The 10,743-nt window shown below is 43.8% G+C and overlaps 1 protein-coding gene across 3 annotated transcripts in view; it reads left to right on the top strand.

Moving 5' to 3' along the window:
- Window positions 1-10,496, top strand: part of ccdc28a (coiled-coil domain containing 28A) — a 161,629-nt gene extending 151,133 nt beyond the window's left edge. Inside the window, exons 8-13 of one of the 3 annotated variants that reach the window (XM_037091683.1) lie at window positions 3,527-3,663; window positions 8,100-8,292; window positions 8,443-8,624; window positions 8,720-8,874; window positions 9,130-9,152; window positions 9,812-10,496. In XM_037091683.1, the coding sequence (XP_036947578.1) occupies window positions 8,129-8,292; window positions 8,443-8,624; window positions 8,720-8,874; window positions 9,130-9,152; window positions 9,812-9,866 (579 nt within the window). In that variant the 5' untranslated portion in view covers window positions 3,527-3,663; window positions 8,100-8,128 and the 3' untranslated portion in view covers window positions 9,867-10,496. Of the gene's footprint in view, window positions 1-3,526; window positions 3,664-7,714; window positions 7,982-8,099; window positions 8,293-8,442; window positions 8,625-8,719; window positions 8,875-9,129; window positions 9,153-9,811 lie in introns of those variants that run through there. The other 2 variants (XM_037091682.1, XM_037091684.1) reach the window with 2 other exon arrangements.
- The last annotated feature ends 247 nt before the right edge of the window (window positions 10,497-10,743 follow it).

Consider the following 10,743-nt stretch of genomic DNA (forward strand, 5'->3'; position numbering starts at 1 on the left):
AGGAGGAGGAGGTGGAGGAGGAGGAAAGAGAGGGGATGGATGGGAAAGAAAGGGTCTGCGATGCGATGGGGGAGAAAAAGGATGGAGCGCAAAGAAAGGGGAGGACGGGAGAAGAGTGCCGAGGCAGAGACAGACAGACAGACAGAGCAGCAGCATATGGAACGGCAACAAAACGGAACGAGAACTGACGAATGAGTGGAACCAAACGAAAGGAGGAGAAGTGTTGGATTGAGGGATGAGAGGGAAGGCGAGGCCACCTCTTCTTCTCCCTCTCCTCCTCTCTCTCGTCCCTCCGCTTCCCCCCCGTGAGAATGCAGTGTGTGCTGTGTGTGTGTGTTTGAGTGTGTGTGTGTGTGTTTACTTCCTCGTCAGATCTGCCGGCTTTCATTCGCACACAAAGACGAGGACGTAGACGTACCTGGCACAGGGGGGACGTGAAGGAGCTGGCAGAGGTGTGTGTGTGTGTGTGTGTGTGTGGGGGGGGGTGTTTGTGTGTGTGTGTGTGAGAAAGAGACACTGGCTCACCTGCCTGGCAGACGAGGATGCCGGTGAGAGGACGGCCAGTCTATCTGAGATGTCCCACTTAACAAACACTTAACACCAGCTCGCCATCTTCTGACACTCTGCATCCGTTTGACGCCGCCAGAGGTCGGATGTTCGATGTTTTCGTTGTGGAGTGAAGTGAACTTGTTAAAAACGGCCATCAGTCACGGCCATCGTTTCTGTCAGTAACGATAGCAAAATAAATAAAACCGGGATGTCCCAAACAAACTTCCTCTCTACTTGATACGATATCTGATAACTCAACTCTTTTGTCTTTCGCCGTTTTGTTTTTCTGCACCAGAAGTGGAGCTGCTGAAGACACTGATTGGATCAAACACAAGATAGCCACGCCCCCTAAATGGGGCGTGGCTACCTTGTGTTTGACAGATCCAGACCCAAAATGAGCGATTGAGACCATAAACTCTGTAGGAAGCTGTTTCTTGAGATTATAAATCAAGAGAGAATTAGGGTAATTTTTTCATAAGTTTACATAAACATTGGACATTGTTTGAAACTGGTCAACCAGCTGGCCACGGGAAAGAATGCAGGTTTAAGACACTTAAAGCGTGCCAAAGATTAGCCAAACTTATTTTGAAAAGGAAAGAAAGAAACATCGCAAAATCTGTGCACGATATAAAAACCTGGCAAAGTGCTATGATGCAGCTTTTCTTTGGATTTTGGGTGAATTAACCTGTTAATGGATGATCGGCTGGTCACATTAATGAATGCGTGTTTTTGACAGTAAGTGATTCCATCTGTTTTGCCACATATTAAACGAGTTCATTTGCAAGAAAAATGCAAGAAAAAAGACAAAAATATCGCGCGGAGCGAGTGATTGCAGCACTCAGAGGAACGCTCCTTTTCTCTCGCTCAATACGAAATTAAAGAACATAAAAACATGAAATTAAAAGGATAATGAATCCTTTTCACTGTGTGAGATTTATTGTTCCTAATACAACAGATAATTCCCCTCTCCTTTTTATTGAGCCATGGAGTTGAGCAAAAAGCAAAAAACAAAAAAAAAATTGGCTTAAAAGTCAAATTAGCGGCCAACAGCTGCAGCAGAATGAGTCTTTTTGTGACACCGGAGTGAAAATGTGTCCATGCTAAAGAAATTGGAGGGGTCTGCAATGCGACACAAACAAACAATAAACAAGGAAGCAAATAAATTGACACACACTAAAACACACACACGTGCGCGTGAGGCAATCCGCTATGCTGCAATTAGCTTGTTTTAAAGGAAACAAATAACAGTAATTTCAACAGAACAGCATCCATAACAATTCACCCCTGGAGGGATCAGCTATTTAAACACACACACACAAAGACGGATACACACATGCACATAGTCGGATAATGTGCAAGCAGTCATACACACACGCATACACACACACACACCTCCATTAAGTGTACTTGAGAGCGGCAGAGAGGGTCAGCTCAGTGTCTGAGTTATTACGCTACTTTGTTCTGCCTCAGTGGGAAGGCTGCGCCCCGCACACACACACACACACACACACAAAGAATTATCATCACCTATCAACACTCAAGGTGCAAATATAAAAGGGTTGGTTTGATAATGGATTGAAAGAGATGAATAAAAGAATGGGTGAAATGAAAAAAGAAAAAAAAAGAAAAAGATGGACGGACGGATGGATGGAGGCAGAGCCAAAACAGGGAGGGAGAAAAACGGCGGCGTCCGCGCTGCGGCTGTTTTTCTTCTCTTTGCAGAAGTTTTTTGCAGCTGGCTGGGAGAGGCGGCCCTCTGTTTGTCTCTCCCTCCTTTTTCATGTCCACCCCACCTCTCCGATCATCTATCCGTCCGCTTCCCCTCCGTCTGGGCTGTGCAACAATGGCGTGAAACATCTGCGGCTACCAGGTAATTACGGCCGAGCCAAAACAGCGGGGCAGCGCGGCGCCGCCGAGCTCCGGCACCCCGCAATTAGCCCCTGCATCTCCATCTCTCCCTCGCTCCCCCAGATGACCAGCGTATTATCTGTGTGAAGAGCGCCGGGAGACAGGCGAGAGTGCAGAGGGATGAAAAGACAGATGAGTGATCTCACAGGGACACCAGCGGCGGCAGATGAGGACACATGAAACTGTTCGCATTGTGGCCTTCTCTGGGTGTTTTCTGGCATTTATTTAATCAAATGAATCTTCATCTTGCTGTTCTTCAACTCTCCAACAACGTCTTTTTAACATCTGTAAATCCTCTGGCGCACAGGAAGTGATGTCATGGCAGAAGTGGAGAGAACGCCAAAGATGTGCCAGCAGCTCGAGGCTCCGTTAGCACACCTGAATCACCAAAATGCTGAGCTGAAGTTAAGCAGATGTTGTTTTAAAGACTGAGTGGAGGGCAGTTGACACGGCAACCTCCGTGGATCAGCTTCAGCTGCATTGTGGGTAATGTAGGCACTAGGTTGCGACAAGGGAGGTCAATGAAAAAAAAAGCACACTCACTTCCATCTTTACACCAGATACAAGCAACTCAGTGACACTTTCAAGTCAGTCGGACAAATCAGATGCAAACGTCGGCCTTGTTTAACTTCCTCTTGTTTTCATTCCCATGTCTGATTTCCGTATCAGCACAAAAAGCAAAAAAAGTTAAAACACAGTTATAACGGGGGGACGGGGGGGACCGCAGCCAGACGGTCGTATCGAGAGCACAAACAGTTTAGCAATTCAAATTCAAATTCCCAGTTTATTTGCTGTTTTCCAAACTTTTCCGTGGGGGGCAGCTTCCCTCGCCTTCTCACATTTGCCGTCCGCTGTGTCTTCATTACACGCGTTTGATTGGTCGGTGCATGGAGTGTTTGTGCGTGCACACGTTTACATGTGTCGGCGTGTGTGTGTGTGTGTTAGCTCTCGCCGCCGTTTTTTTTTTTGTGCGATTGTTTGCTTATGCATGTGCACCCCGAGAGCGTATGTGTGTTTCTGACTGCGGGTGCATTTTATGATGTGTACTCTCTTTCTCTTCCGAGTCCAGGAGTCCCCGTCAGGACCCCTAGGCGTCCCTGTGCCCGCCTGCCAAAAACGTCTGCATCTCCTGGACCCCCTCGAGGCAGGGGACAGCCAAATGTCACTTGGACCCTCTACAGAGTGGTGAGAGGAGGACAGGAAGAGGCGAGTGGGAGAGGGGGAGGAAGGAGGAGAGAGGGGGGAATTTGTGCGAGAGGGAGGACGGAAGTTAAAGAGGAGGTTCGAAGATATGTGGAGTGGAGCGCCGGGTTAGATCACAACAGAGTATCTGCCTTTTTGGTTCACATATGGAAGGAAACTTGCTTTTTTTTACATCCCAAACTCCTGTTGGATCTTCGTTTTAACACATTAAATCATGCTGAATGCAAACAAATAAAAGCACCACCACTTTTATCCTCAGTACAGATGGAGAAGAGGGGTTGAAGACTATTTTTTCCCCGATCATATCACACTGCATTTTACACAAATACAACAAATTAATTTCTCTTTCGTTGCTGCTGACAAGTTTCCACGAGGTTTCCAGACTTTTTCCAAGTCGTTGCAAATACAGTGTGACAGTGTTGAGAGTAACATCTGGAGTGAGATGTGATATTTGGATCCAACACGTCCAGCATCCAGGAGCAAATTCAGTTTAATCCGTCTTAGTTAATGCTCAAAATCAAGGTTGATTTGCAGAGAGATAACTCTCCATTTTTAGGTTGTTGGAGTGTTTACTGCATATCCGTTTATGTCGCAGAAGAACATCACAGCTTGATTGTTTTAAGGGGTTTAAAACAACCAGTGTTTATGCTGGCGGCAGCCTCTAAATGGAGATGAAGGCAAAAGAGGAAGTCCGGTGACGTATGAAGGTTGAGAAACACGGGGTTCATACATACGTACGTAATTAACATTCTTGTTTTAGCGCAACCAATGATCTGAACCTAACCGAGTAGCTCTGGTGCCTAAATGTATCCAGATTGCGGCTGTAACTTTCCGCCAGCGTGTTAGCCCTAGTTTGTTTGTATGTAAGATAATAAAGAGTTAAACGCAGTGGAACTTTATTAAATGACAGTACTCGGGCTCTTTAATGTTGATTTAAAGGTCTCCTTGAATAAATAATTAAATGACGATAAAGGTTTCTTTATTTTCACCCACCTCCTCCTCCCCTTCATTCATCTCCGCCGGGCTCGTCCTTGCACCAAGGGGACGAATGGATGTCAAGGAAAAGACGAAGATTAAATCACACCGAGAACTGAGGAAAGATATAAATCTCCTCGCTTCACGTGTTGTGTGTGTGTGTGTGTGTGTGAGGGATAAAAACATGTCTTCTTCTGGGTCACAGCTGCTGACATGACAACACACACACTTGTAACCCCTCTGCTTAACCCTAATTCCCAGCAGAGCCTCGCACACCCACCCAGCATCTCCTAGAGTCCCCTTCCCCAACAGCGTTGGGGGTGAAACATACAGTATAACAATAAAGCAGCATTTGAGCTTTTACAAGAAAATCATCCATTTATGTTTTTTACGCTTTCAGTCCCGGATTCTTCTGTTAAAATGCAGGAACAACGTCAAAAAAAAAAAGGCAGCTAACTTAGAATTAGCGGCGAGGCGGAGTGTGTAATTAAACAAGCTGTCATTCATTTCCGATCCGATGCATAATTCAGGCAGAGAGAGAGAGAGAGGGAGAGAATGAACCGGCTGTAACGAGCAGCTAGCTCTCCAAGCGGCACCTACACAGCAATTACCTGTGAGAGATAGCTCTGAGCGAGCGCCCAGCCGCTAAGTTAATGGGCGCGTGGACGCGACAGTCTAAATGTGTTCATCTGTAGCATTTTATCCTGGTTCACCTCACTCAGCCACTGTCACACACACTCAAACACACATGAGCTCAGGAGAGGAAGAGGAGGAGGAAACGATCTGCAAGGCCTTTTTTTTTTTTTCGGGAATTCAAGCATTTAAGCTTGAATTTTCTCACTTCATGTCTGAGGTTGAATATTTGGAGTCCGTTCTCACTCATTCTGCTCAGTGTCGCTCTCTTCTCTCTCCAGAAGTGAGTTAAGACACATTATTTATAAATATTTTTCTTTTATTTATACTTTACTTTTACTTTTATTTTCTAGAAAAGTGTGTCGTAACCTCCTCATGTCATGGCCTCGCACTGTCATATGTATTTTTGTGGTGTCAGCTATGGCAGATATCTATATTTTTCTCAGGCTGTGTTCCCGCAAACAGCCGTCTCAAATATCTCAATCGACAATCAGACATTTTGAAAAAGGAAGTGACTGTTTGCTTGACATAAAGTGCCAGTGTGGACTTTTAGAGGACTAAGAAAACCTGAGGCAATAATCCTCGAAACCAAGGAAGGAAATATTAAAAAGCCTTTACCGCAGTGGCTAAATCTATAAAAGGTTCATTAAAGAAGCTAACGTGTTTGTTTTACATGTATGCTACAGCGACAGCCAATCAGAGGCTCACATGGACCAGATCATAACATATCAGGTGAAAACAAAAAGAAAATAATGAAATAAAATAGATTTTTATATTTGGATTGACGATGAAAGTCAGTCTTAAAGGTTCCATATATGAGATTTTGATTATTATGCACAGCTAACAGCTAATTGCTACATTAAGATATAGTGGACTAACAGAATCCTAAAGTCCTGTTCTCTTCATGTGTGTTCTGATCCGGACGTCTCTGTTCTGTGTTCTGCTTGTTGCACCTTTAACTCCGCTAACAGGCCGGTGCTTCATCAGGGACTGCGTGGGTGATGTTTAGTCAGACGTAGCTCTTGAGTACCTGTTAACACACGCAAACAACCCTGGAACTCATCTTCAGATTCTGTTGGATCCTGATTGGCTCCGATTCAGCTGTGTCTCTTCCAGGGGACTCCCCCGGAAAACAGAAATAGAGAAATATCTCATGATAAATAATCAGAAACTGGTCACGGAAAACAAACAACCAAAAAAAGGGGGGCGTAAATGGACCGATCCAGAGATGCATTGTGGGTAGATTGTTTAGAAAGACGCTCTATGAATCAACCTCCATGTGAGAAATGGTATGCGGCCTCAAAATTCAGCTACACATGAGAGACATGACGTTTAAGTGTATTTAAATGTGACAGATCTTTTTTCCATCACAGTTTAAGCATTTATCTGATGCTTTCTAATGTTTTCTTTTTTTAATTTTATTTCCCCCTCCTGAGTGCCATATAAAGGCTGTCATGTAATTACACATTCTTTTATTTTTGGTGTTTGTAAAAATGAATATCGTCGGTTTATTTGTGCAGCTATTCAAGACATCACCTGCAGACCCCCCAAAACACGCTCTCTCTCTCTCTCTCTCACTGCAAAAATATTTGGTGTTGTGGAATTCAATTAATGGGTGTTTTGAATAGTTTATGTTTGTGAAAGCGTGCACATTTAATTAAAGTGTACAGTGTGCCTCCTTTCAACATGTTTATCAGCTGTTAATACTTCATTAATTAAGAGGAGAGAGGGTGGGGATCATTATTGGATGTTCACTTATCTCCCCCTTGTGGTGCTTTCTTGCAACTACATCTCAGTCACAGCTCACTTCTTTAAATTGGGATGACAAATATATACAAATAGGGAGAGTTTACTCTATAGTTGGTGCACTTTAAGATATAAATGTCCAGAAATACAGAGATATCTAAATAATGATCAAGTGAATTTTAGAAAGAACATAAAATGTTTTGTTAATAAAGCTCAGTGTATAAAAGTGTCCAGTTAAAGTGTGACAAAATTGGATTTTGAGTGTATTTTACTGTAATCAAGTAGATTGAAGACATATTTGAAGTCAAATATGTCTTAAAGATTAAAAAGAAAAGATGATAAATGCATTTGTAAGTGCTTTTTAATTATTTAACTGATATTTGCCAGCAAATTCGTGATTAATATTAATAAGATAGTCAACATTTTCCTGCATGAAGATTCACAAAAAATGTCACTTTCTTGGAAAGAATTCAAGTTGTTGGGCCGCGTTCCACTTCGCAGTTAAGGAACCTTTGAAAGACACTACACATAGTAGCAGAGAAACTTTTATCAAGTTACGATAGACTTTTCAACATAGTAAGTAATTTTGCTATTAGAAAAAATAAATAATATAGTTGTTTCATCGTTGTGATAACTTTGGTGAAACTCTGTGTCGTGATCCATGATCTCGCAGTTAACCGGTAAAGGTTTGGAACTGGGCCTTGATTGGCTTCGTTGCGTCCCACCAAAACAGGAAGTTTTGAGAGTTTACAGGCTAGCCCACCTAGCCTGCGAGGTACATACGCATTTTGTAGCGTTTCAACAAATGTTTGAACCGTGTGGACTATCTGTCAGCGCCACAGACGACGGACTATTTGCTCAGCAGTAGTTTTGAGCGGATGTTTTCATCGGCTCCTGTTGGTGGTGGTTAACTCCAACGGTCGCTCCTGTCAGGTCGAGTCGGGAGGATTAGCAAACAAGTTAGCTGGTGAGCTAACGTTAGCTCCGTCACGGTTTACATTAATACCGGTCAGCGTGGTTAGCTGCGGGGTTTGGCATATCACGCTTCGGTGCTGTCAGCTTGTCGTGTTTCATCCGCTGTTTAGCTCACTGAACGGCACCGTAACATGAAGTTATGGAGGAGCGGAAGCTAAAGCGAAAGAGTCCCAGGACCACCACCAACCCGGCGCCACAGCCTGCGAGCTCTGGCCGGAAAACCAGCACCTCCTCCGGGGGACGGCACGTCGGCTACAGCCACCAAATGGGGACCCACTCCAGCCAAAAGAGCAAGAGTCGGAGGTAGTGACTGCAAAATACGACAATTTAACCTCCATCTGATGCAGATACCTTACACTATTTCAGGTTGTTGGTGTTATATAATTACCAGGAAGTGTAATCCCTCCTGTTTGTGACTGTTGTGTGCTGTTTGTGTGTGTGTTTGTGTAACAGGGCAGTCAGAGATAAACCCAGGCACCATCTGGGTTCGGCTGCTAAACCCACACAGAGCCAGGGCCAGGCAGCCCCCATCATCCAGCATTCCTTCCTGACTGATGTGTCAGACGTGCAGGAGATGGAGAACGGCCTGCTCAGTCTCCTCAACGACTTCCACTCAGGGAAACTACAAGCATTTGGTAATTTGGAAACCCTACTGGCTGTAAACAAAACCCTGTATAACTTCAGGAAGCAGGAGATAAAATGGTGTGTCTGTCCTGTTTTCTGTTGTCAGGCAACGAGTGCTCCATAGGTCAGATGGAGCATGTGAGGGAGATGCAGGAGAAGCTGGCCCGCCTGCAGTTTGACCTCTATGGGGAGGTGGATGAAATGCCCGAAGACCAGAAGAAGGTGGCCTGCGACACCAACATGGACAAGTTGCTTCTTAATGTAAGACCCCTAAACAGTGACAGTTTCTGCAGAACCAGAACCAGAACCAGTCCTCCCCCTGACATGTTGTTGCTGATTGAACACAGTGAGGTCATTGTGTCGTTGCATGAAGCCGTGCAAGGATTTATCTGCTTATTCCCCAGACTGCCAAGTCTTTAAGAGTTTAGTTAGCTGCTTGACGTACAGGATCAAGAACGTCCTTCACGATGTTGTACAACGAGATTAAATCAAATGTTGTTTTTTTTCTCTCCACAGCTTGAGGAGCTGAGTTCTTCCATGTATCCTTTTTTGAAAATTCACCAGTCCACTTGAATTACTTTATAATGTTGCAATGATAAAGAATAGGTCATCTGTCAGGGGGCAGCTAATGGCTAACTGCTGCTAACTGTATCTGCCATTAGCTAGTAAGCTTAATTAGCCATGCAGCTAGCAGTTTAATTAGCTACCTAGACTTGAAGCTTGGACCCTGTTGGGGACCGTTGGTGCTGTCTACCATCAGACTGCTAGCTGGTTAGCATGCAAGACACAATTAAAACTGCTATTTCTGGTGATAATTATGGTTAATTTTCTAACATCTGTAACTAAAATGATCTCTTATTGGATCTTATAAGGTGTTACATTCAAGATGTTATGTGAAAACAGTTTGTAAATGTACTTAATTGATCACCAAGAAATAAGGAGTTTTGAGATTTTGATGTATTGTGTTGCAGAGATATCTACTGAAGTTAGCATGCTATCCTTGCTAATGCTATTGTGCTATTTGTATGACAGTTAGCTCCCAGTTTGCATCACCAGCTGCACTGCTAACTGAGCTAATTAGCTACAGCTGCGGCTACAGTTAGCAGCAGTTATCCGCAACTGTAGCGAAATGCCACCCTTTTTGTTTTAGTATAAATTTGACATCTTTAAAGATTTGTCCTTCACCCTGCTTCTCCAGTCAGAAACTAAATCTAGCCGACAGCCAGGAGGTCCCGAGGACTGCCAGCGCGTGATGCTCTCCAACCCGACTGTTTGTTTCACGCCACCTGGAGGAGTTGCGGCGGAGAAGGTGGAGCCGAAGCGAGCTTGAGGCACTTTCTCTGGAGTATTACAGCAGAAAGCTGCTCACCAGCGTTCCCAGTTTCTACTGGCAGATGGATGTATCGTAGGACAGCCCGACAGGGATGCACCGACAGCCGTATTTTTCACTAATACGGATTTGAAAGTAGTTATAATCTTATCCTAATAAACAGCAAGAGGACGTTCTGTTACATTACGTAATATATTAACGTTGGTGCATTCCTGTTGTGGCTGTTCTTAAAGTCGAGTTGTAGTCAGTTCACTAGTTTCCAAACAGTCTAGACTTGCAATACATTGCTAACCAAAGTGATATTGATATAAAAGCTCACACCGTGTTCCTCTCCAGTGTTTGTTGATGGGCTTTGTTAAAGGTGAACTGATTTTTTAGCTATTTAAACTCGTTCTATTGCACTTTTGTCTTACCCAAGTTCTGTAACATCGCAAACTTAAGACCCAGAGCGAAACGTGTCAAAATATAGAGACGGAAACTAAGTATATAATTGTGTTTCGGTGCAGAGAAGAGGATTAGGTGTTTTAAAAATAAATGACAATACACAGATTAATGCCAGAATTAAACATTTTTGTGCAGTGACCCTAATCCCCATCCATCTGGAATAAATAAAACCTAGAAAATATGTCCAGTAGTCACTAAATCTACCAAAAAACATGACATTTAAACAAACGTTACAAGTGAATTAATAAGCATCTGTTTGTAACGTTTCCATACGACTTCCTGGTACATGTGACCGGCCTGATCGCACCTCCAACACCGACGCTCAGTGTTGAACATATTTGCACATTATCCACGCA

This window comes from Acanthopagrus latus, chromosome 24 (assembly GCF_904848185.1).
Source record: "Acanthopagrus latus isolate v.2019 chromosome 24, fAcaLat1.1, whole genome shotgun sequence".
Taxonomy (NCBI): Eukaryota; Metazoa; Chordata; class Actinopteri; order Spariformes; family Sparidae; genus Acanthopagrus; species Acanthopagrus latus.